The following is a 27,845-nucleotide window of genomic DNA, read 5'->3' as shown; positions in this document are numbered from 1 at the left end:
TGTAAACTGCCATGGATAGGTACCAGGAAAGGAAAATTACTGAAAGGTACGTGTTCAATTTTCCTGGTGCCTTCATGGCAGCATACACATGGTTGGTTGCCTGGCAACCAAGTGTAAACTGCCATGGATAGGTACCAGGAAAGGAAAATTACTGAAAGGTACGTGTTCATTTTTCCTGGTGCCTCCATGGCAGCAACCAACCATGTGCATGCTGCCATGGATAGGCAACAGGAAAGGAAAATTACAGAAAGGTAAGTATTACATTTTTTATTATTTCAGACATTGTATAGGAAATGAACCACTGTCAACTGGTAACATTTGGTGATGTCAGTATTTCGGGCTGTAAATAAAATCCTGTTCTGCTATCAGGCTAGAGCAGGGTTTAAAATAAGGGCATTTGGCATTGTTTGGTAGGTTTGGTAGATTTGCACATCGACTCCAAATTTTCATGTCATTCAGTCAAGATATTGACCGGTACAGTGTTCCTGAGGCTATGTGCGTCTCCCCCGCTGGAGGAGTGCCCAGAGGAGGCTTTAGCCCCCAACACAGATGTCTCTGCTTCTTTAATGTCCATGGCTCTTTTGTACAGCTCTGCTGCTCTTTCAAAGTCACCTTCTTCATACCTGGAAAAACAAGATGGACCATATTAGAATTATTACAAGTGAGTTTCTTTCATTACTGGTAAATGGAATTAAATTTAAGGCGGCTCTCACACTGCAGCACATGTATTTTTACACTGCAATGCCTATAACATGCATAGCACGTTTTAAATGTGTGGCATGCACTGCATAAAGCTGTGAATAACTGGTTGTTAACCACTTCAATACAGGGCATTTTCACCCCCTTCCTGCCAGGACCAATTTTTCGTTTTCAGCGCTGTCGCACTTTGAATGACAATTGCACGCTCATGCAACACTGTACCTCAAATCAAATCTTTAAGGACTAAAGGACCTGGCCAGTTTTTGCGATTCGGCACTGCGTCGCTTTAACTGACAATTGCGCAGTCGTGCGACGTACCTCCCAAACAAAATTGGTGTCCTTTTTTCCCCACAAATAGAGCTTTCGTTTGGTGGTATTTGATCACCTCTGCGATTTTTATTTTTTGCGCTATAAACAAAAGAAGAGCGACAATTTTGAAAAAAACACAATATTTTTTACTTTTTGATTTAATAAATATCACATTTAAAAAGAATAAAAAAAATCCTCAGTTTAGGCCGATATGTATTCTTCTACATATTTTTGGTAAAAAAAAAAAAAACATCGTAATAAGCGTATATTGATTGGTTTGCGCAAAAGTTATAGCATCTACAAAATAGGGGATAGTTTTAGTGCATTTTTATTTTTTTACTAGTAATGGCGGTGATCTGACATTGCGACGGACATATCGGACACTTTTGACACCATTCACATTTATACGGCGATTAGTGCTATAAAACTGCACTGATTACTGTGTAAATGTGACTGGCAGGGAAGGGGTTAACACTAGGGGGCGCTGAAGAGGTTAAATGTGTTCCCTGGGAGTAATTCTTACTGTAGGGGGACTCACAAGGGGAGGAGACCGATCTGTGTTCCTCTGTACTGGGAACACAGCATCGGTCTCTTCACCTCTGACAGATCCACACTCCTGGCGTGATCAAGGGCAATCGCGGGTTCCCGGTGGACATAGCGGTCGCCGGGCACGCGCACCGGGTCGAGAGCGATGCCGCACTTCCCCTAGCGGCCTCGAAGCAAAAGGACGCCATATGACGTCCACCCGGAGGGAGAGACAGTTCCTGCCGACATCATATTACGTATAAATTCTGGGGGGGGGACCCATCAAAGATATATATATATATATTTATATATATATATATATATATATATATATATATATATATATATATATATTAGGGCTGTTACTGATTAAAATTTTCAAGTTCTATTCGTCGTTTTTTTTTATCGATTAATCGACTAATTTTGATTAATTAGAACGCACGTACAGATCCAACTACTTTTAGCTGATCTCCTTGCATTTCAACTCTGCATTAGTCAGTGGTAAATGTGGTATACACTGTATACAATCACCCGACACTAGTTTCCACAATCCATGATTTAACTTCACAGTTCACACAAATACGTTTTAAATTCAAACTTTAAGAAAAACGTAGAAAGTTAGCTTAACTTTAATTATAAAACGTATCTAGTATATTGACTGTCAGTCACTTTATAGTAGGCAAGTACACTTTAGCCAGTCACGCAGACATACCAGAGTGTTTACCATATTCTGGAAGCAGACATGATCGCATTTTATTGACAATATACCCTGAAGAACTAAACAGATGTTGCCGATACAGAAAGAATTGTCTGCACAAAACTGCTAAGGACAGGAAAACTATGGTTATTTATGCCCCCTTCCCCTGATGCATCCTCCTGCTCCACAGATGCAAAGGTACCTCAATCCAATGGGTGCAGTTTGCTCGCATCCAGCAGGGTAAGTCTCACCGTCCAGACTGTCCGGTGACGTCAAGAATTTTGATCGATCAAAAAAATTTAAGATTAAATCGAGGAATTAATCCTTAATTTCCCCAGTGCTAATATATATATATATATTGTGGCAGAGCGAGGCTCTGTCCCAGTAGAAATAGTGTTAAAATGGACACAGGGTATGCACATTTGCTGGGTGCAACTCTACAGAGCGTAGATGTGGACTGGAGAAGACTGCTGGTGCAGCTTTCTCCAGGTTTTGGTATTTTGACATGGGGCTCTGTAGATTGGAGATTCCACAGTGTCTGGGGTGGGACGGAATCTCCAACCCTGTATCCGGACTTTGTTAATTACCGGCAGGTAGGGATGAGCCGAACATACCCGGGTTCGGTTCGCATCAGAACGTTCGAACAGACCGCGGGTTCGCGCAAACATTTAGAACCCCATTGAAGTCTATGGGACTCGAACGTTCGAATTCAAAAACGATCATTTTAAAGACCAATATTCAATTTAATGTTGGTAAACGTCTTTCAGAACCCGGGTCTTGCCCCAGGGAACATGTATCAATCAAAAAAAATATTTTAAAAACGGACGTTTTTGCGGAGCAGCGATTTTAATGATGTTTAAAGTGAAAAAAAAAAAATGAAAAATTCCTTCAAATATCACACCTGCTGTGTGTCTCTAGTAGTGGCACATGTTTAGAAATGTCCCTGCACAACATTAAATTATTATAAGAACAAAGTAATTTAATACTGGTTGCGCACGTGCTGTGTGGGAACAATATCTCGATTATTTTAGGGGTGGTGGGGGGGTGGCATTATCTTTTTGGGAAAGCAAAATTGTAGAAAAAAGGGCACCCCTCAAACATACTGTAATTGTAGCGCAACAAAGAGCCACGTGCAAAGTATTGCATCAAAAATTGTTATTAGGCGCCCTTGTTACACAGGGGCATAAAAATGTGTCCGTATGCGCAACATAACACTGCAACCCCTCCCAATATCTGTAATTGGAGCGCAACAAGGAGCCACGTGCAAAGTATTGCATCAAAAATTGTTATTAGGCGCCCTTGTTACACAGGGGCATAAAAATGTGTCCGTAGGCGCAACATAACACTGCAACCCCTCCCAATATCTGTAATTGGAGCGCAACAAGGAGCCACGTGCAAAGTATTGCATCAAAAATTGTTATTAGGCGCCCCTGTTACACAGGGGCATAAAAATGTGTCCGTAGGCGCAACATAACACTGCAACCCCTCCCAATATCTGTAATTGGAGCGCAACAAGGAGCCACGTGCAAAGTATTGCATCAAAAATTGTTATTAGGCGCCCCTGTTACACAGGGGCATAAAAATGTGTCCGTAGGCGCAACATAACACTGCAACCCCTCCCAATATCTGTAATTGGAGCGCAACAAGGAGCCACGTGCAAAGTATTGCATCAAAAATTGTTATTAGGCGCCCCTGTTACACAGGGGCATAAAAATGTGTCCGTAGGCGCAACATAACACTGCAACCCCTCCCAATATCTGTAATTGGAGCGCAACAAGGAGCCACGTGCAAAGTATTGCATCAAAAATTGTTATTAGGCGCCCTTGTTACACAGGGGCATAAAAATGTGTCCGTAGGCGCAACATAACACTGCAACCCCTCCCAATATCTGTAATTGGAGCGCAACAAGGAGCCACGTGCAAAGTATTGCATCAAAAATTGTTATTAGGTGCCCCTGTTACACAGGGGCATAAAAATGTGTCCGTAGGCGCAACATAACACTGCAACCCCTCCCAATATCTGTAATTGGAGCGCAACAAGGAGCCACGTGCAAAGTATTGCATCAAAAATTGTTATTAGGCGCCCCTGTTACACAGGGGCATAAAAATGTGTCCGTAGGCGCAACATAACACTGCAACCCCTCCCAATATCTGTAATTGGAGCGCAACAAGGAGCCACGTGCAAAGTATTGCATCAAAAATTGTTATTAGGCGCCCCTGTTACACAGGGGCATAAAAATGTGTCCGTAGGCGCAACATAACACTGCAACCCCTCCCAATATCTGTAATTGGAGCGCAACAAGGAGCCACGTGCAAAGTATTGCATCAAAAATTGTTATTAGGCGCCCCTGTTACACAGGGGCATAAAAATGTGTCCGTAGGCGCAACATAACACTGCAACCCCTCCCAATATCTGTAATTGGAGCGCAACAAGGAGCCACGTGCAAAGTATTGCATCAAAAATTGTTATTAGGCGCCCTTGTTACACAGGGGCATAAAAATGTGTCCGTAGGCGCAACATAACACTGCAACCCCTCCCAATATCTGTAATTGGAGCGCAACAAGGAGCCACGTGCAAAGTATTGCATCAAAAATTGTTATTAGGCGCCCCTGTTACACAGGGGCATAAAAATGTGTCCGTAGGCGCAACATAACACTGCAACCCCTCCCAATATCTGTAATTGGAGCGCAACAAGGAGCCACGTGCAAAGTATTGCATCAAAAATTGTTATTAGGCGCCCCTGTTACACAGGGGCACAAAAATTGTGCCTTAGGCCACGTGCAAAGTATTGCATCAAAAATTGTTATTAGGCGCCCCTGTTAAACAGGGGCAGAAAAATTAGGCCTTAGGCACTGGTGGCGGAGCACAGAAAAACAAAATTTCTTACTAGCTAACAGCATAAAAAGTGAGGAGGAGAAGGATATTCCATCAGCAGCACAACAGGACAGTCACTCAGCATCAGCAGTCTCAAAGGGATCTGATATTTCAACACAAAATTCTTATTCAGTAACATCAGCATCAGGTGCTTGGTAGCCGGTGTTGATCCAAGCCTGATTCATTTTGATGAAGGTCAGTCGATCAACAGAGTCGGTGGAGAGGCGTACCCTGTGATCGGTCACAAAGCCTCCAGCAGCACTGAATGTACGTTCTGAAAGAACACTGGATGCAGGGCAAGCCAGTAGCTCAATTGCGTACTGTGCAAGCTCTGGCCAGTGATCCATCCTCAAGACCCAGTAAGCCAGAGGATTTTTCGTGGGGAAGGTGTCCAAGTCGGATCTTGCCGCTAGGTATTCCCGGACCATGTAAACCAGACGCTGGCGATGGTTGCTGGAACCGGTCAGACCTTGGGGCTGCGGACTAAAAAATTGTCTGAACGCATCGGTCAGACGGCCACCTTCTCCACCGCTCCTTCTCTGACTCACCGAAGCCTCAGCAAGACGTTGTCCAGGGCCAGGTTTTGGTAATCCCCCCGGTTCTGGGAACGCATTGCACAGACCCTTCTGCAAGGCCTCCCGCAGTAGTTTCATCTTCTGCTCCCTCTGCGATGGCAACATAAGATCCGTTACCTTACTCTTGTAACGTGGATCAAGGAGAGTTGCCAGCCAGTAATGATCCCTCTCCTTGATAGCACGTACACGAGGATCCTTACGCAGGCTTTGCAGGATCAGGGAGGCCATGCAGCGTAGGTTTGCAGAGGCATTCGGGGCACAGTCCTCTGGGTCACTGAGGACGACAGGATCCTCAGCCACCTCATCCCAGCCACGTAAAAGTCCACGTGTTCCTTGGGACTGTAAATGATCCCTTGAAGACTGCTGCTGTTGATGCTGAGTGCTAGGCTCCACCTCCATGCTGCTGATACAATCCTCCTCCTCCTCCTCTTCCTCATCCTCCTCCTCCTCTTCCTGTGTTCCAGGTGGGCAAGCAGGAACAGTGTCTGGATAAAGGGGGCCTTGAGAGGTAAGGAAGTCCTCCTCTTCCTCCCTCTGTTCTGCCTCAAGGGCCCTGTCCATTATTCCACGTAGGGTGTGCTCCAACATGTGAATAAGCGGGACAGTATCACTGATGCATGCACTGTCACTGCTCACCATCCTCGTGGCCTCCTCAAATGGTGACAGGACAGTGCATGCATCCCTGATCAAGGCCCACTGGCGTGGTGAAAAAAAACCAAGCTCCCCTGAGCCAGTTCTGCTGCCATATTGGCACAGGTACTCATTGATGGCCCTCTGCTGCGTGTGCAGCCGCTGCAGCATGGCCAACGTAGAGTTCCATCTGGTGGGCATGTCACAGATTAGGCGGTTCTTGGGCAGGTTGTATTCCCTCTGGAGGTCTGTCAGCCGAGCAGTGGCATATGACCTCCGGAAATGCACACAGACTTTCCTGGCCTGCCTCAGGACATCCTGTAAGCCAGGGTACCTGCCCAAGAACCGCTGCACCACCAAATTGAGAACATGCGCAAAACAGGGCACATGGGTGAGTTTTCCACGTCGCAGGGCAGAGAGGAGGTTGGTGCCATTATCGCTGACCACCATTCCAGGCTTCAGCTGGCGTGGCGTCAACCACCTCTGAGCCTGCCCCTGCAGAGCTGAAAGAACCTCTTCCCCAGTGTGGCTCCTGTCTCCCAAGCACACCAGCTCTAGGACCGCATGGCATCTCTTGGCCTGCATTCCTGCGTAGCCCGTCGTACGCCTACGGAGCACGGCTGGTTCTGAGCCAACATCACCACAGGAAGAGGCCACAGAGGAAGAAGAAGAGGAGGGGGTGGAGGAGAGAGGTGTGTCACAAGCAGTTGTAGTGTTTTGGAGGCGTGGTGGTGGAACAACCTCCAAAACTACTGTACCTTGACCTGCGTCCTTCCCAGCTGCAACAAGGAGCCACGTGCAAAGTATTGCATCAAAAATTGTTATTAGGCGCCCTTGTTACACAGGGGCATAAAAATGTGTCCGTAGGCGCAACATAACACTGCAACCCCTCCCAATATCTGTAATTGGAGCGCAACAAGGAGCCACGTGCAAAGTATTGCATCAAAAATTGTTATTAGGTGCCCCTGTTACACAGGGGCATAAAAATGTCACAGATTAGGCGGTTCTTGGGCAGGTTGTATTCCCTCTGGAGGTCTGTCAGCCGAGCAGTGGCATTATATGACCTCCGGAAATGCACACAGACTTTCCTGGCCTGCCTCAGGACATCCTGTAAGCCAGGGTACCTGCCCAAGAACCGCTGCACCACCAAATTGAGAACATGCGCAAAACAGGGCACATGGGTGAGTTTTCCACGTCGCAGGGCAGAGAGGAGGTTGGTGCCATTATCGCTGACCACCATTCCAGGCTTCAGCTGGCGTGGCGTCAACCACCTCTGAGCCTGCCCCTGCAGAGCTGAAAGAACCTCTTCCCCAGTGTGGCTCCTGTCTCCCAAGCACACCAGCTCTAGGACCGCATGGCATCTCTTGGCCTGCATTCCTGCGTAGCCCGTCGTACGCCTACGGAGCACGGCTGGTTCTGAGCCAACATCACCACAGGAAGAGGCCACAGAGGAAGAAGAAGAGGAGGGGGTGGAGGAGAGAGGTGTGTCACAAGCAGTTGTAGTGTTTTGGAGGCGTGGTGGTGGAACAACCTCCAAAACTACTGTACCTTGACCTGCGTCCTTCCCAGCTGCCAGCAGAGTCACCCAATGGGCCGTAAAAGACAGGTAACGTCCCTGTCCATGCCTGCTGGACCATGAGTCAGCGGTAAGATGCACCTTACCACTGACCGCCCTGTCCAGCGAGGTATGGACATTGCCTTCCACATGCCGGTAGAGAGCCGGAATCGCCTTCCGTGAAAAAAAGTGGCGTTTGGGTACTTGCCACTGAGGTACTGCACATTCCACAAACTCACGGAAGGGGGCAGAATCTACCAACTGAAAAGGTAGCAGTTGAAGTGCTAGCAATTTTGCTAAGCTAGCATTCAACCGCTGGGCATGTGGATGGCTGGGAGCGTACTTCTTTCGGCGCTGCAGCAGCTGGGGCAGGGAAATTTGTCTGGTAATATCAGTAGATTGGCCGTATGTACTACCACTACTACGTTGTGACACACCTATTTCTACACCTTCGGTGCAGGCTGCAGAGAGGACTGGGGGTCTAGTGGGGTTTGAGGTCACAGAAGGGCAAGGGGAGGACCGCTTTGGTCTTTGGTGTGGGTCTTTCTGGTATGCCTGCCAACGAGCTGCATGGCAGGTCGACATATGTCTGGACAAGCATGTGGTGCCCAAGCGGGTGATGTTTTGGCCACGCGAGATACGCTTGAGACATATGTTGCAAACAGCAAAGGTAGGATCTGATGAACAGGTTTCAAAAAAGGCCCACACCAAAGAACTTTTGCTGTACCGTTGAGACACAGCAGCGCCACGTAATGCAGTTGGTGTACTGCCCTTAAGCTGACCCCTGGAGGGCTTCCTGCCTCTTTGAAGATGTGCCTGTGCCTCGTCCTCTTCCTCCTCCTCCTCTCTCCTACCAGGCACCCAGGTAGAGTCAATGACCTCATCATCCCCTCCCTCCTCATCATCACTGGCGACAACCTGGCAGTATGCTCCAGCTGGGGGAACATCACTCCCAGATTGTTGTCCCTCTCGGCCACCCCCTCTCCCTGGGCTCACATCAATGCCTTCCTCTATCAGTGTTCCGTCATCGGAGTCTTCAAAACGCTGTGCATCTTCAGCTAGCATGTACCCAACACTGTGTTGAAACAGTTCGGGGGACTCCTCAGGAGGACACGGTGGGACTAGGGAAGGTTTGTGTGATCCCATTGTGCAGAGGGTAGAGGACGCCTTGGCAGCTGCTTTGCCAGACAAACTATAATCAGTCTGTGTGAGAGAGGATGAGGAGGATGAGGACGGCTTGGTCATCCACTCAACTAATTTCTCAGCATGTTGAGGCTCAACACGGCCAGCTCCCGAAAAGAAGGACGAGCGGCCACGGCCACGTGCTGAAGAGGATGCACCACATCCATCACCAGCGTTACCTCTAGATGCAGAGCCTGCTTGCCCTCGTGACTCTCTGCCTCTCTTTGTCCTTCCAGCCATAGTTATGCGTTCAGGTGTTATGTAACAAAATAGTCGCTGTCACACCAACTGCGTTCAGATGGTATTAAACAGCAACCACACAGTAAGAGCGACTTGGCTCAAGTGTAAAGTAACAAAATAGTCGCAGTCACACCAACTGCGTTCAGATGGTATTAAACAGCAACCACACAGTAAGAGCGACTTGGCTCAAGTGTAAAGTAACAAAAGAGTCGCAGTCACACCAACTGCGTTCAGATGGTATTAAACAGCAACCACACAGTAAGAGCGACTTGGCTCAAGTGTAAAGTAACAAAATAGTCGCAGTCACACCAACTGCGTTCAGATGGTATTAAACAGCAACCACACAGTAAGAGCGACTTGGCTCAAGTGTAAAGTAACAAAATAGTCGCAGTCACACCAACTGCGTTCAGATGGTATTAAACAGCAACCACACAGTAAGAGCGACTTGGCTCAAGTGTAAAGTAACAAAATAGTCGCAGTCACACCAACTGCGGTCAGATGGTATTAAACAGCAACCACACAGTAAGAGCGACTTGGCACAAGTGTAAAGTAACAAAATAGTCGCAGTCACACCAACTGCGTTCAGATGGTATTAAACAGCAACCACACAGTAAGAGCGACTTGGCTCAAGTGTAAAGTAACAAAATAGTCGCAGTCACACCAACTGCGTTCAGATGGTATTAAACAGCAACCACACAGTAAGAGCGACTTGGCTCAAGTGTTATGTAACAAAATAGTCGCTGTCACACCAACTGCGTTCAGATGGTATTAAACAGCAACCACACAGTAAGAGCGACTTGGCTCAAGTGTAAAGTAACAAAATAGTCGCTGTCACACCAACTGCGTTCAGATGGTATTAAACAGCAACCACACAGTAAGAGCGACTTGGCTCAAGTGTAAAGTAACAAAATAGTCGCAGTCACACCAACTGCGTTCAGATGGTATTAAACAGCAACCACACAGTAAGAGCGACTTGGCTCAAGTGTAAAGTAACAAAATAGTCGCAGTCACACCAACTGCGTTCAGATGGTATTAAACAGCAACCACACAGTAAGAGCGACTTGGCTCAAGTGTAAAGTAACAAAATAGTCGCAGTCACACCAACTGCGTTCAGATGGTATTAAACAGCAACCACACAGTAAGAGCGACTTGGCTCAAGTGTAAAGTAACAAAATAGTCGCAGTCACACCAACTGCGTTCAGATGGTATTAAACAGCAACCACACAGTAAGAGCGACTTGGCTCAAGTGTAAAGTAACAAAATAGTCGCAGTCACACCAACTGCGTTCAGATGGTATTAAACAGCAACCACACAGTAAGAGCGACTTGGCTCAAGTGTAAAGTAACAAAATAGTCGCAGTCACACCAACTGCGTTCAGATGGTATTAAACAGCAACCACACAGTAAGAGCGACTTGGCTCAAGTGTAAAGTAACAAAATAGTCGCAGTCACACCAACTGCGTTCAGATGGTATTAAACAGCAACCACACAGTAAGAGCGACTTGGCTCAAGTGTAAAGTAACAAAATAGTCGCAGTGACACCAACTGCCTTTAGTTGCTATTAAACAGCACGCACGCAGTAATAGCGACTGCGGTCAAATGCGATTTAACAGCACGCACGCAGTGACACCAACTGCCTTTAGTTGCTATTAAACAGCATGCACGCAGTAATAGCGACTGCGGTCTAATGCGATTTAACAGCACGCACGCAGTGACACCAACTGCCTTTAGTTGCTATTAAACAGCACGCACGCAGTAATAGCCACTGCGGTCAAATGCGATTTAACAGCACGCACGCAGTGACACCAACTGCCTTTAGTTGCTATTAAACAGCACGCACGCAGTAATAGCCACTGCCGTCAAATGCGATTTAACAGCACGCACGCAGTGACACCAACTGCCTTTAGTTGCTATTAAACAGCACGCACGCAGTAATAGCCACTGCCGTCAAATGCGATTTAACAGCACGCACGCAGTGACACCAACTGCCTTTAGTTGCTATTAAACAGCACGCACGCAGTAATAGCCACTGCGGTCAAATGCGATTTAACAGCACGCACGCAGTGACACCAACTGCCTTTAGTTGCTATTAAACAGCACGCACGCAGTAATAGCCACTGCGGTCAAATGCGATTTAACAGCACGCACGCAGTGACACCAACTGCCTTTAGTTGCTATTAAACAGCACGCACGCAGTAATAGCCACTGCGGTCAAATGCGATTTAACAGCACGCACGCAGTGACACCAACTGCCTTTAGTTGCTATTAAACAGCACGCACGCAGTAATAGCCACTGCCGTCAAATGCGATTTAACAGCACGCACGCAGTGACACCAACTGCCTTTAGTTGCTATTAAACAGCACGCACGCAGTAATAGCCACTGCGGTCAAATGCGATTTAACAGCACGCACGCAGTGACACCAACTGCCTTTAGTTGCTATTAAACAGCACGCACGCAGTAATAGCGACTGCGGTCAAATGCGATTTAACAGCACGCACGCAGTGACACCAACTGCCTTTAGTTGCTATTAAACAGCACGCACGCAGTAATAGCGACTGCGGTCAAATGCGATTTAACAGCACGCAGTGACACCAACTGCCTTTAGTTGCTATTAAACAGCACGCACGCAGTAATAGCCACTGCGGTCAAATGCGATTTAACAGCACGCACACAGTGACACCAACTGCCTTTAGTTGCTATTAAACAGCACGCACGCAGTAATAGCCACTGCGGTCAAATGCGATTTAACAGCACGCACGCAGTGACACCAACTGCCTTTAGTTGCTATTAAACAGCACGCACGCAGTAATAGCCACTGCCGTCAAATGCGATTTAACAGCACGCACGCAGTGACACCAACTGCCTTTAGTTGCTATTAAACAGCACGCACGCAGTAATAGCCACTGCGGTCAAATGCGATTTAACAGCACGCACGCAGTGACACCAACTGCCTTTAGTTGCTATTAAACAGCACGCACGCAGTAATAGCGACTGCGGTCAAATGCGATTTAACAGCACGCACGCAGTGACACCAACTGCCTTTAGTTGCTATTAAACAGCACGCACGCAGTAATAGCGACTGCGGTCAAATGCGATTTAACAGCACGCAGTGACACCAACTGCCTTTAGTTGCTATTAAACAGCACGCACGCAGTAATAGCGACTGCGGTCAAATGCGATTTAACAGCACGCACGCAGTGACACCAACTGCCTTTAGTTGCTATTAAACAGCACGCACGCAGTAATAGCCACTGCGGTCAAATGCGATTTAACAGCACGCACGCAGTGACACCAACTGCCTTTAGTTGCTATTAAACAGCACGCACACAGTAATAGCGACTGCGTTTCTGTGCAATTCAATAGCCCAGTTGCATTAACAGCGACTGCGCTTCTGTGCAAATAAATTGCACACGTGCAGTAACAGGTAATGCGTCTGTGTGTGCAATTAACTAGCACACGTTAAATAACACAGAATAATTATATTTAAAGTAAATCCCTAATGCAGGCAATACAACACGTTAGAGCGCTGCATGTAGAACAATCTCCTGCCTGACAGATACTAATAGATAAACTAGCTGAGCTGTACAGTTTATAAATATATTGACAACGCCTAAGGATGTGAATATATTCTCTACAAACTGTACTTTTAACTATACTGACTACACTTCCTACTCTATCTATCTATCTATCTATCTATCTATCTATCTATCTATCTATCTATCTATCTATCTATCTAGTTAAGACACTGTGTCTCTATCTCTCTCTGTCTGACTGACTGATCTTCTCTAGAACCGCCAACACACTACACTAGGCAGCCGTGCAGGCTGCCTTTTATAGTGGGGGGCGTGTACTAAATCCCCCTGAGCCATAATTGGCCAAAGCCACCCTGGCTTTGGCCAATTATGGCTCTTCGTTTTTTGAGCGCTGTGATTGGCCAAGCATGCGGGACATACAGCATGCTTGGCCAATCATCAGCGCTCAACGCCCCAGTGAATTATGGGACGTTTTGTGTCATTCGAATTTGGCGCGAACGACCCGTTTTGTTCGATTTTCGACGAACGATCGAACGAGCGATGTTCGAGTCGAACATACGTTCGAATCGAACGCGGAGCTCATCCCTACCGGCAGGGTGTGTGCTCAGGTGAGCACAGCCCTTATAATGAGAGTGTGCTAAGGCCTCATGCTTCCCAGTTGGAGACAGCTCCTGGAAGAGACAGGAGGTTTCCAGAAGTCAGAGAGGCTGTAGGAGACAGCCAGAAAGTTGGTAACTACAAGAGGCAGAGCTTTAGATGCTGAAGGGAAGCCGCCTATGTTGAGGAGTTCGCTGGTCTGGGTGACCAGGATAACGTGCAGAAGTACTGCTACAGAGAGCCAGGTGGGCTAGTATTTTCTGTTTGCATTTGATGGAGAAAAACCCCCTGCATGGCAAACCTTTGATTGAACTTTTTATTTTTGCCTTTTTAATAAAAATGGGCTACAATGCCCTTAAAACATAGTTCCTGACTGGTGTGAATCACTGAAAAAACGCATACCACGAGAGTTAACAACCCCCAATATATATATATATATATATATATATATACAGTACAGACCAAAAGTTTGGACACACCTTCTCATTCAAAGAGTTTTCTTTATTTTCATGACTATGAAAATTGTAGATTCACACTGAAGGCATCAAAACTATGAATGAACACATGTGGAATTATACATAACAAAAAAGTGAAAATATATTTCACATTCTAGGTTCTTCAAAGTAGCCACCTTTTGCAGCAGACACATCTCTAGAACTGGTAAGAGGAGACTGTGAATCAGGTCTTCATGGTAGAATATCTGCTAGGAAACCACTGCTAAAGAAAGGCAACAAGCAGAAGAGACTTGTTTGGGCTAAAGAACACAAGGAATGGACATTAGACCAGTGGAAATCTGTGCTTTGGTCTGATGAGTCCAAACTTGAGATCTTTGGTTCCAACCCCCGTGTCTTTGTGCGACGCAGAAAAGGTGAACAGATGGACTCTACATACCTGGTTCCCACCGTGAAGCATGGAGGAGGAGGTGTGATGGTGTGGGGGTGCTTTGCTGGTGACACTGTTGGGGATTTATTCAAAATTGAAGGCATACTGAACCAGCATGGCTACCACAGCATCTTGCAGCGACATGCTATTCCATCTGGTTTGCGTTTAGTTGGACCATCATTTATTTTTCAACAGGACAATGACCACAAACACACCTCCAGGCTGTGTAAGGGCTATTTGACCAAGAAGGAGAGTGATGGGGTGCTGCGCCAGGTGACTACCTCTTGAAGCTCATCAAGAGAATGCCAAGAGTGTGCCAAGCAGTAATCAAAGCAAAAGGTGGCTACTTTGAAGAACCTAGAATATGAAATATATTTTCAGTTGTTTCACACTTTTTTGTTATGTATAATTCCACATGTGTTACTTCATAGTTTTCATGCCTTCAGTGTGAATCTACAATTTTCATAGTCATGAAAATAAAGAAAACGCTTTGAATGAGAAGGTGTGTCCAAACTTTTGGTCTGTACTGTATATATATATATATATATATATTTTTCTATAATATATATATATATATATATATATATATATATATATATATATATATATATATATACACACACACACACACACACTACTCTCTGCTCTGGAGTGCTTCTGAATACTTCTGAAGATTTCTGAATATTTTTAATTATTTGTGAACCGTGTGGGATAACTTAGATGTTGACGCATTCAATGTATTGATGCCATTACTGGGCCAGATTCACAGAGGAAATACGCCGGAGTATCTACTGACACTCCGGCGTATTTTCAAATTTGCCGCGTCGTATCTTTATTTGTAATTCACAAAAAAGATACAACGGCTTTTGGCTAAGATCCGACAGGCGTACGGCTTCGTACACCTTCGGATCCTAGGTGTAATTTTCCGGCGGGCGCTGGGTGGAGTTTGCGTCGTTTTCCAGCGTTGGGTATGCAAATTAGCTAATTACGGCGATCCACGAAGATGCGCGCATTCGTCGCAATCTCTTACGTCGTCGCTAGTCGGTTTTTCCCGTCGCAAACTTAGGCCTGATTTTTCATGGCTTATCTTTAGAACAGCCATGTTAAAGTATGGCCGTCGTTCCCACGTCGAATTTCAATTTTTTTTTTTGCGTAAGACGTCCGGGAATACGAAACGACGTAACGCACGTCGCTGTTCAAAAAATACGTCGGGGCGCCGTAATTTCGCGCAAAGCACGTCGAGAAATTTTCACATGGAGCATGCGCATAACGTTCGGCGCGGGAACGCGCCTAATTTAAATGGTACACGCCCCATTTTAATTAGGCGGGCTTGCGCCGGACAGCTTTACGTTACACCGCCGTAAGTTTATACGCAAGTGCTTGGTGAATCAGGCACTTGCGCTGAAAACTTGCGGCGGTGTAACGTAAAGGGGATACGTTACGCTGCCGCAGATATACGTGAATCTGGCCCACTGTTTTGAACTGTGACTTGTTTGTTTTTTATTTGTTATGTCTGTTAAATCTGAAAAAAAAGATTTATTTGCAAAAAATTAACAGTAGCTAAGAAAACTTTTTTTCTAAAAAAAATGTTGGTCTTCTTTTTCTTTATATAGCAAAAAATAAAAACCCCAGTTTTGATTAAATACCACCAAAATAAATCTTCATCTGTCTCAAAAAATGATAAACATTTAACTTGGGTACAGTGTGGAATGAATGAGTAATTGTCTTTCAAAGTGTGACAGTGCTGAAAACTGACCTGGGCAGGAAAGGGGTGAAATAGACCGGTCTTGAATTGGTTAAGCTTTGAAAATGAAAGCTGGAGGCCGATTGTTTGCTATTACAAGCTGCTTGAATCTTAGGCAATTCCACTTTTTGCGCTTAATTAGTACTTAACCACTTCCCGCCCATCCGTAATGTACTGCGGACAGTGTAGGCATAGTAACGTACCCGTACCTTGCTGCCTACGTTCGGGTTTAGGGCACGCTCCCCCGGCCGCCACCCACTGCGATTGTGCACAGCGAGAACCCATCAGAAAGTCCCGGCCAATGATTCACGACTGGGACCTGCTGATCGGCTGTGTACAATCACAGCCCAGAGCTCTGTATTGAAGATTACCTTAGTACAGCCAAGTTCTTTAGTGTTTCTCCAACCCGGGGGTGCATTCGTCCCAAGCTGTCCTCATAAATCTTCATGGCTCGGTCATACAGAGGTAAAGCTTCCACTTGTTTTTTCTAGGAGAGGAAAGACAAACATTCAGATCAGAACTCACTACTGGGAGAGGATATGGATGAGTCTCGATTCATTAAACTCTGGTTTTCCATTATGTGCTACACACGCCATATTGTAATTTATTATTAGAAATTATCTTTTCTTTTTAATCTGCAGCAGTTGTAATTTTCTGTAAAATTCTGAGAAATGTGACAGCCTGGAGGCATTCTGTATACCATTGGTGTATGGAACGCCCCCAGAAATGTAATTTCCTGCTTGGTGATTGGTTCAATAATTCTCCCAGAAGTCTGCACTAAGATACAAGTCAGATTTTGGGCATCCTCTGCTACAAAAATGTAAGTTTTGGTGAGATACTCTTCAAGGGTTGAATACTACGGAAAAGAGAAGCCAACAGTGCAGCATTTTTATTTTTATCAGAACACTGAGTGTGCACCAGCTAGTTTTAATGATACATACCCTCCCATTCAGAATCAGTATCTAAAAGACCTGGTAAACGAAGTGTTTTCTTTTAAAGGGGTTGTAAAGGTAAATGTTTTTTCACCTTAATGCATTCTATGCATTAAGGTGAAAAAACATCCAAGTATTAAAGGCCCCCCGAACCCCCCTTTACTTACCGTATTTATCGGCGTATACCGCGCACTTTTTTTGCCCTGAAAATCAGGGCAAAATCGTGGGTGCGCAGTATACGCCGATACCCGCGCCAAGTTTTGAATAATGCGCCGACATATACCGAGCGCAGTACACTCGGGTATAGTCGGGCAGTCTCGGGTCCTTCCGCGCTCACGTTCAGACGTACATGACGTCTGCGCGAGAGTTGCCGAGCATTGCCGACAATACACGAGTGTACTGCGCTCTGTATATGTCGGCGCAGTATTCAAACTCGGCGTGGGAAACGAGCGGGGAGGACGCCGCAGAAGGACGCCGGACCCGACGAAGAGGACACCCGAAGCCGCAGAAGGACGCCAGACCCGACGAGGCCGCCGATGGACGCCGCGCAAGACACCAAAACTGTAAGTACAAAAAAAACTTTTTTTCCACAGGATTGGGGGCAACTTTAGGGGTGCGCGGTATACGCAGGAGCGCGTTATACCGCGATAAATACGGTACCTGATCCCTCGAAAGTCCCATGCCGTGAACGCGCAGGCTTCTTGTCCATCTTCCCGGCTCATTCATTGGTTGATTGAAAGCAAGCCATTGGCTCACGCTGCTGTCAATCACATTCAATGACGAGGCGCGCCAGGGGGCGGGGCCAAGTGATACAGTTGGCGCCTATGGTCCCCGGCTGTATCACAGGAGAACGCCCGCAAGCACTCAACACCATGCTCGCTCGCATTAAGGTGTTAAATCCTTGCGGGGGGAGCCGAGACAGCCGCCGAAGCGGCAGTACAGGTCAAAGTTTCCCCCGTACTAGCTGTCACTGTTTGAAAACAATGCGGCCGTATGGAGCTTCGCCCACACAGCCTCATCATTCATATGCACAGCTGTGTGTCTGAATAAACTACAAGCCCCAACATCCTTAGCGGCTGTCGGATTGTAGTTCTCAATGAACTACCATGGTGCTGTGGAAGTTCCTCGAGTCTTGCTGTCAGGGAGTATCGGCTTGCCTGTACGGGATGTACAGGCAAGCAGATACACTATATTGTAAAAAAGTATTGGGACGCCTGCCTTTACAGGCACATGAACATTAATGGCATCCCAGTCTTAGACTGTAGGGTTTAATATTGAGTTGGTCCACCCTTTTGCAGCTATAACAGAGTGTGTCTATGAGAATGTGTGACTATTCTTCCAGAAGCACATTTGTGAGGTCAGGCACTGATGTGAACGAGTAGGCCTGGCTTGCAGTCTCTGCTCTAATTCATACCAAGGGGGGGTCAATCGGGTTGAGGTCAGGACTCTGTGAAGGCCAGTCAAGTTCCTCCATCCTAAACTCGCTTATCCATGTCTTTATGGAACTTGCAGGGGCGTTGCCAAACTGTTGGGAGCATGAAATTGTCCATAATGTCTTGGTATGCTGATGCCTTAAGAGTTGCCTTCACTGGAAGTAAGGTGCCAAGCACAACCTCTGAAAAACAAACCCACACCAAAATCCCCCTCCACCAAATGATTTGGACCAGTGCACAAACCAAGGTCCATAAAGACATGGATGAGCGAGTTTGGGGTGGGGGAACTTGACTGACCTGCACAGAGTCCTTACCTTAATCCGATAGAACACCTCTAGGATTAATTGGAGATGAGACTGCGAGCCAGGCCTCATCATCCAACATAAGTGTCATGGACTTTGGGCTGCAGGAGAACCATGGACTGGAAAACTCCTGTTATAATGTGTTCTTAAGTTATCCTGACAGGGCTGGTCACTAATTGCTTGTGGCATCTTATGCAAGTTAGTCCTATGGAGGAGTCAGACTGTAAGGAGGTCATTGTTATGATAATAGGACTAGCTCTACTGTGTAAGGTAACCTTTGTCTTAAATAATGGGAGTAGCCCTTATCTGATGGTTTGCTGTATAAATTGAGAGTGTTTCTAAAAATAAAGCAGTTCCTTTTCTGGTGTACTCCAAGACTGGTGTTGTCACAAATATGATTCTGGAAGAATGATAAAACATTCCCATAGACACACTCCTAAACCTTGTGGACAGCCTTTCCCAGGAGGATGCGCTGCGGCGGCGTAATGTGCGCCTGCTGTCTGTGAATCCGGGCCTATAACTTTTGCACAAACAAATCAATAACCGCTTATTGCGATTTTTTTTTTACCAAAAATATGTAAAAGAATACGTATCGGCCTAAACTGAGGAAAATGTTGCTCTCCATACAATAAAATATTAGTTACATAAAATCTGTTTACTGTATCAGATCAGGCAGTGATTGCAATTAGTTGCCAGAGATTACAGCATAACATTACCACTTACTGACTGGTTGCTAAAGGTTACAGAACACATTACGGCTCACTGATTAGTTGCTAGAGGTTACAGCGCATGATTTCTTCTTGTTGACTGGTTGCTAGAGATTACTGTACAGTAATACTGCTCACTGATTGGTTGCTAGAGGTTACAGCACATCATCTCTTCACTGCAGAGGGGCATGATATACATACGAATTCCGCCTTTATTTACATAACAATGCCGCGGGCCTCAGGTATTTACATATGAATGCTCCCATAATTTAGATATGAATGATGGTTATTTACATGTAAACACAGGGCCTGCAGGTGAGTCATCTGTACACAACAATAGGGCAGAGCTGGGCAGCATTAATAGCAGCACTTCACACTGAGATATCAGGACACAGCACAGGTCTAAAACTTCAAGGGACAAGGTAATTTAAACTGGGATAGTTGGCAAGTATAAGGCAGCTGCTTTGGGCCCCACAGCAATGACAGAGCCCAGGGCAGCTTCCCCATTAGCCCTGCCTTAACCACTTGAGACCTGGGCTATAGACAAAAGACGTCCACAGCACGGCTCCTTTTATGTGCATTACCCGCGCGCGCCACTGGGGGGCGCGCAGCGGGTAAACACTGTACCGGCGCATCGCCGAAGAGCCGATGCGTGTACCTGGCGGCCGCGATGTCCGCCAGGTACACGCAATCGTCGGTAACACAGCAGGGACGTGGAGCTCTGTGTGTAAACACAGAGCTCCACGTGCTGTCAGAGGAGAGGAGACCGATATGTGTCTCTTGTACATAGAGACACAGCATCGGTCACCTCCCCCAGTCACCCCCCACACAGTTAGAACACACCCAGGATACACATTTAACCCCTTCCTCACCCCCTAGTGTTAACCCCTTCCCTGCCAGTCACATTTATACAGTAATTAGTGCATTTTTATAGCACTGATAGCTGTATAAATGTGAATGGTCCCAAATTTGTGTCAAAAGTGTCCGATACGTCCGCCGCAATATTGCAGGCCTGACAAAAATCGCAGATCGTCGCCATTACTAGTAAAAAAAAAAAAATCATTAAAAAAAATTCATAATTCTGTTCCCCATTTTGTAGGCGCTATAACTTTTGCGCAAACCCAGTCGCTTATTGCGATTTTTTTTTTTTTTTTTTTACAAAAATACGTCAAAATACGTATCGGCCTTAACTGAGAAAAAAAATATTTTTTTTTTAAAAAAAATGGGATATTTATTATAGCAACAAGTAAAAAATATATATATTTTTTTTTAAATTGTCGCTCTTTTTTTGTTTATAGCGCAAAAAATAAAAACCGCAGAAGTGATCAAATACCACCAAAATAAAGCTCTATTTGTGGGGAAAAAAGGACGTCAATTTTGTTTGGGAGCCACGTCGCACGACCGCGCAATTGTCAGTTAAAGCGACGCAGTGCCGGAAGCTGAAATTTCGCCTGGGCACGAAAGGGGTTTATGTGCCCAGTAAGCAAGTGGTTAAAGACGGCCATGTGTGCGTGTTATATGCCGGTAAATACGGTATCTATAGTATCACCTTCCCCTAACCTCTGAGTTATCTAAATATATCTGATCTTTAAGGCATTGGCGAAGGGAAGGGGCTCATCTAGATACGTATTCAGTTATGGAATGTGACCATCTATGACAGTACCTCCCTAACAACCAATTCGTCTTAGTGAATCTGATCACAGAAAAGGTTTAAGACTTCAGACCTGTTCATGTGAGTAATATGAGGGCCCAGAATGCTCTGCAAAATCAGTGTCATGGGTAAACACTGTAGTAACTGTTCATCTGTAATATAAAGCCTGTATGTGATAAAAAAAAGTCTAAAAACTGGTAAACTGAAACCACTATCTGGTAATTGGATTAATTAAAACACAAATTATCATTGAGAACATAAAAAAAAATATTCCCTGATTATATGGTTACCAAAATAATTACTTACAAATTCCACCCATAAACTATATACATAAAAATGTGGCATCCAAGCACTCAATCATTCTTACCATCTGACAGAACAATACTGCAAGATTCACCAAGGCAGTAGCGACACTCGGGTGTTTGGGACCAAAAGACTTCTGTCGGATTTCTACAGTGAGTTCATACAGAGGCACAGCTTTGTCCAGCTTTCCCTAGGAAACATTCAGAAAGCATTTACACAAGTGAGGATAGTAAAAGGGAATCATCTGAGCCGGTAGTATTTACGTACATCTACATTTGCCATATACAATCCAAAGACATCCAAGCCAATGAAAAGTATTTCCAATTTCACCAGCTGGCATCATTTAGGCTACGCGATTTTGAAAACGTATTCTGAAGATGAACTTTAGGCAGATATAATAAATAACATTTATTGCAGTTGTGTATTCCTTAACCACTTAAGACCCGGACCAAAATGCAGGTAAAGGACCCGGCCAGTTTTTGCGATTCGGCACTGCGTCGCTTTAACTGACAATTGCGCGGTCATGCGACGTGGCTCCCAAACAAAATTGGCGTCCTTTTTTTCCCACAAATAGAGCTTTCTTTTGGTGGTATTTGATCACCTCTGCGTTTTTTATTTTTTGCGCTATAATCAAAAATAAAGTGACAATTTTTAAAAAAATTCAATATTTTTTCCTTTTTGCTATAATAAATATATAAAAAACATTTTTTTCCTCAGTTTAAGCCGATACGTATTTTTCTACCTATTTTTGGTAAAAAAAAAATCGCAATAAGCGTTTATCGATTGGTTTGCGCAAAATGTATAGTGTTTACAAAATAGGGGATAGTTTTAATGCATTTTTATTAATAATTTTTTTTTTACTACTAATGGCGTCGATCAGCGATTTCTTCCGTGACCGCGACATTATGGCGGACACATTGGACAATTTTGACACATTTTTGGGAAAATTGTCATTTTCACAGCAATTTTTTTAATAAAAATGCATTGTTTACTGTGAAAATGACAATTGCAGTTTGGGAGTTAACCACTAGGGGGCGCTGAAGGGGTTAAGTGTGACCTCATATGTGTTTCTAACTGTAGGGGGGCGGGGCTGGACGTGTGACGTTATTGATCGTGTTTCCCTATATCAGGGAACACACGGTCAATGACAGCGTCACAGTGAAGAACGGGGAAGCTGTGTTTACACACAGCTCTCCTCGTTCTTCAGCTCCAGGGACCGATCGCGGGACTCCAGCGGCGATCGGGGCCGCGATGACGGAGCTTCAGACCGGGTCGCGGGCGCGCGCCCGCGACCCACGGCTGGGCACTTAAAGAGGACGTACACGTACGTGCTTGTGCCCAGCCGTGCCATTCTGCCGACGTAAATGTGCAGGAGGCGGTCCTTAAGTGGTTAAAGCTGTATTAAACCGCATAAAAAAAGAAACCACCGGACAGTTTAATTCATAATGTGCTAGTATGCAGTTATAATGTGCTAGTATGCATACTAGCACATTATGACAGGCTTACCTAAAAACAAAGCCCTCCAGGGGCGTGCTGTCACTGCTGAAGGAGCTTCCATCTTCACGGGCTTCGGTGATATGAATGCCCGAGCCGATGATGACGTCACTCCCAAGCATCTAACGTAAATATCACCTACACGGTGCAGGTTTAGGAGATATTTACTGTACCTAGAGGTAACCCTTATTATAGGCTTACCTTAAGGTAAAAAGCATACAAGGGAGCAGGGGCGGACTGACAACTCATGGGGCCCCTGGGCAACAGAAGATTATGGGGCCCCCGGGCTTACAGATGGCCACCACACCAGGAGGCAGTGCAGAGGCAGGGCAGCTAAAATCTCAGGATTTTCACATCAAAGGCATGTCGGTTTTGGACATATCAGGGACAGATGTGCTCAAATGGTCAGTCCGCCCCTGCAAGGGAGTTTACTCCCACTTTAACCACTTAAGGACCTGAAGGATTTGCCCCCTTAATGACCTGGCCATTTTTGACGATTCGGCACTGCATCGCTTTAACTGACAATTGTGCAGTCGTGCAACATTGTACTCAAACAAAATGTACGTCCTTTTTTTCCCCTCAAATAGAGCTTTATTTTGGTGGTATTTGTTCACCTCTGTAGTTTTTATTTTTTGCGCTATAAACAAAAACAGACTACCAATTTTGAAAAAAGAAAAAAAGTTTAGGCCAATATGTATTCTTCTACATATTTTTGGTAAACAAATAAAAACAAAAATCGCAATAAGCGTATATTGATTGGTTTGCGCAAAAGTTATAGGGTCTACAAAATAGGGGATAGATTTATGGCATTTTCATTATTTGTTTATTTTTAGCAGGACTGCAACATTGCAGCAGACAGATCGGACACTTTTTGGAACCATTGACATTTATACAGCGATCAGAGCTAAAAATAGCCACCGATTACTGTATAAATGTCACGGGCAGGGAAGAAGTTAACACTAGGGGGCGATTAAGTGGTTAAGCGTTCCCTAGGGAGGTGTTTCTAACTGTGTGGGGATGGGACTGATTGGAGGAGGAGACAGATCACTGTTCCATGATCACTAGGAACAGCAGATCTCTCTCTACTCCCCTGTCAGAACGGGGATCTGTCTGCTTAAATTTTTTCTTTTAAATCAGAAAAGTTTTTATTTTGAAAAAGAAGTACAGTAGCAGTACAGAATACCAGGAATGTACAACACAAATAGGTAACCAAAAGGAGATAAGAACATTCATGGTACATAATTAGTCAAACCCATAGCCTAGGAATAATACATATTCTCAGTGACAGTGCTATGTCTGCTTACATTGACAGATTCCTGTTCTGTGGCACGATCGCTGGTGGCCAATGGACATTGCGGCCGCCGGCCATGCGCATCGGCTCCAGTATCACGAGTGCGCGCCCCCTATCAGCTGACCTACTCCTACAGCGATTCGTCCAGGAGAGCAAACCTGCTGCAGTATAATGACAGCGGCTGGTCAGCAAGCGGTTAAAGTAGAACTATATGCAAAACTTCGTTTTTTTCATTTTGGATAGAGTCAGGGAGGGCTATATAAACCCTGTCAGATTTTTTTTTTTTGCCATCTATGTCCCATTGTGGAGATTTCTGTTCACTTCCTGTCCCATATCCAAAACAGGAAGTGAGAGGAAATCCCTGTAAATTAAGGGAATTCCTTGGGGACCCCGAGATCACCAGAACTCATTGTCCTCATTGGAAGGTTTTCCCTCTATTACATTTTTGGGGACAACCCAGAATTTGGGATTTTCTTTTACTTTTACCTTCAATGATAAACAGGACAAATAGAGAAGGTGATTCTCCTTAACAGGTACACAGACAGCAAAAAACTGACAAGAATTCCAAACCCTCTCCACTCTATCTAAAACAAAGAAAGTTTTGCCTTTAGTTATACTTTAAAAAACAAAACCTACATTTATTTTTCAAACAGTTATGCCCTGTACACACGATAGGTTAGTCTGATGAGAACGGTCTGATGGATCCGATAAAGCCGACTTATGATCAGTCGTGCCTACACACCATCAGTTAAAAAAACGATCGTGTCAGAACGCGGTGACGTAAAACACAACGACATGCTAAAAAAAAAACAAAGTTCAATGCTTCCAAGCATGCGTCGACCTGATTCTGAGCATTCGTGGATTTTTAACCGATGCACGTACCTACAGACGATCGTTTTTTTCTATAGGTTTTTTATCCATCAGATATTTTTAAAACAAGTTCCTATTTTTTTAACCTATGGATAAATAAACGATGGGGCCCACACACGATCGGTTTGGTCTGATGAAATTGGTCCATCAGACTAACCTATCGTGTGTATGCAGCATTAGCATAAGTACCTAAATCTGTCTTGGTACCAGCCTCCTGACAACTCTTGAAAAGCAGCACTCAGATTGGTACAGGAAAGGGTTATGCCGCGTACACACGATCGGTCCATCTGATGAGAACGGACCGATGGACCGTTTTCACCGGTTAACCGATGAAGCTGACTGATGGTCAGTCGTGCCTACACACCATTGGTTAAAAAAACGATCGTGTCAGAACGCGGTGACGTAAAACACAACGACGTGCTGAAAAAAATGAAGTTCAATGCTTCCAAGCATGCGTCGACTTGATTCTGAGCATGCGTGGATTTTTAACCGATGGCTGTGATCGATCGGTTAAATTTAAAGCAAGCTGGCTTTTTTTTCTAACCGATTGTTATATAACCGATGGCGCCCACACACGATCGGTTTGGACCGATGAAAACGGTCCATCAGACCATTCTCATTGGTTTAACCGATCGTGTGTACGCGGCATAAGACTTAGAGCCCTTTCACACTGGGGCAGGGGCGGCGTCAATGCTAAAATGCCGCTATTTTTTAGCTGCGTTTTACCGTTGTTTTTGTGGAGGTATTCGGCCGATAGCGTGGTGCTTTTAACCCCTGCTGGTGGCCGAAAAGCAGCGCTTTCCCTTCTGCTCAGCCGCGCTGTACATTTATTTCATAGAGCAGGAGCGGTTTACACACCGCTCCTAAGATGCGGCGCTTTACAGGCGCTATTTTTAGCCTAAAAGCACCTGAAAAACGACCCAAGCTAACAGGGAACATGCTAAAAGAAGATGTGATTAGAATGAGAAGAGATGATGACTCAAGCTGGGTTCACACTTGTGAGAAGCGAGAACCAGGGCGATTCCAGTGCGGGTTCTCGCATCGCATGTCAGTCATAGGCAGTTCACACTGCCCTCTGCGAGCTGATGCGGGTGTCAATGTAAAGTTAATGACACCCCCAAATCGGTTCGCAGATCACAGGGTGAACTGTGAAATCGGACAAGAATCAGATCGCATGGAGTGTGAACATTGCCCTGAGCTGGCAATCTTTCAGAACCACACTGCTCTCATGTGAAAGAAGATGCTCCCCCATACCCACAAGTACCAGGTTCTTCTCTCTACTTCTGGTGGCTGAATGGCACAAAGTGAGTATTTGCAGCAAGGGAGGGTGCAGTGTTGCCAGAAATTTATTGACACGACTCCCAAAATTTACTGACACAGCCAAGTTTTTACTGGCATTTCCAAAAGTTACAAAATCACAGTTTTAAGTACAAATTTCAGTATATAGGCTAAAAATAAGTACAATATGAAATTAGAAATGTGATTTTAGGTAAAAAAACATTTCTTATTTCTTATTTTCTTTTCGTTATAGTAAGTAAGTAATTAGCTCAGGGACAGGACTCAGGAGGGCAAGAAATTAGAATGTACAGGCGCACACATGTGAAATTGACTCTCACAGTGACACTTGATAGCAGTGTGCAGCAGCACAGATCACCGACACGACACGTCCTCTCCGGAGTCACAGTGACAGTCTCTCTGCACCCCAGGTTGTCCCTACACTCCAAACAGCACTAACAGTCCAGCTCCTGACTTGCCTCGCTCCAGTCCTTCAGACCCCCACACTAGGCTCCGGCTGTTCCACTTGGCTCCCTTGCACTATGACATCACACGGCAATCTCAGACACTGCCTCCACCAGTTCGTTCCTTGCTGGCACAGATTGAACACACTGTAGCAGACACTCGGACGGTCTCGGCCTCCTCCAGACCCGAACTGTGCATGCGCAGTTCCGAGCCGAGTGGCACAGCCATATTTTTTACTGGCAACCTTTTCCTCTTACTGCCATTTACTGGCAGGAGAAAAGTGTACATTTTTTACTGGCTGCCAGTAAAAATACTGACGGTTGGCAACACTGGGAGCAGTGCCGATCCTGACCTCCCTGGGGCCCTAAGCAAAATGACATGTCACATTAAAGTTGAGAAGCGGGGGGGAGCTGCCGAAAATTACATGTCACATTAAAGTTGAGCAGTGGAGGGGGGGGGGGCACTGCCGACAGTGACATGTCACATTGAATATTAAAGTTGAGAAGCAGGGGGAGGGGGTGTTCTGCTATCGGAACTGGCATCTTACATTAAAGTGAGAAGCCGGGGGTGCTGACTTCTTACCTCTTCTCCCATGCAGCCAGTGAGTTGAGCAGCGGGGTGAGGGGCCGAAAATGACTTCTCACCAAGCGGGGCCTCTAGTAATTTGGGGGCCCCCTGCAGCTTTGTGGGGCCCTAAGCGGCTTGCATAGTGAGCCTATAGGGTGGATCAGACCTGACTGGGAGGGTGACAGTTTTGCACATCCAGAACTGCTGATGTTTAGTGAAAATATAGCCTAATATCGCAGTACCAGCTTGCATACAGACGTTTCAGGTTATTTTGGCCATCATCAGTGCAGTCTATGGAAACCATGGCTTATTTCCTGTACACACAAGCAGAATTTTCGTCGGAACAAAGTTGGATGTTTTTTCCAAAGGAATTCCGCTCAAGCTTGGCTTGCAAACACACGGTCACACAAAAGTTCTCTGAACTTTCGAGCGTTAAGAATGCGGTGAAGTACAAGGAGAGAAAAAGAAGTTCAATGCTTCCGAGCATGCGCCAAAGTGTTTCCGAGCATGCA

General features: G+C 45.5%; 1 protein-coding gene across 1 annotated transcript in view; it reads right to left on the bottom strand.

Annotated features, from left to right (window-relative positions):
• Positions 1–252: 252 nt before the first annotated feature.
• Positions 253–27,845, bottom strand: part of NPHP3 (nephrocystin 3) — a 115,700-nt gene continuing 88,107 nt past the window's right edge. The window contains exons 26-28 of the mRNA XM_040353105.1: positions 21,436–21,561; positions 16,415–16,530; positions 253–623 (exon numbers count right to left, since the gene is read on the bottom strand). Of these exons, the coding sequence (XP_040209039.1) occupies positions 452–623; positions 16,415–16,530; positions 21,436–21,561 (414 nt within the window). The 3' untranslated portion in view covers positions 253–451. The remainder of the gene's footprint in view (positions 624–16,414; positions 16,531–21,435; positions 21,562–27,845) is intronic.

This window comes from Rana temporaria, chromosome 5 (genome assembly GCF_905171775.1).
Source record: "Rana temporaria chromosome 5, aRanTem1.1, whole genome shotgun sequence".
Classification (NCBI taxonomy): domain Eukaryota; kingdom Metazoa; phylum Chordata; class Amphibia; order Anura; family Ranidae; genus Rana; species Rana temporaria.
Note: the sequence above shows the minus strand (reverse complement) of the source record. Positions and strands in the feature narration are given on the sequence as shown.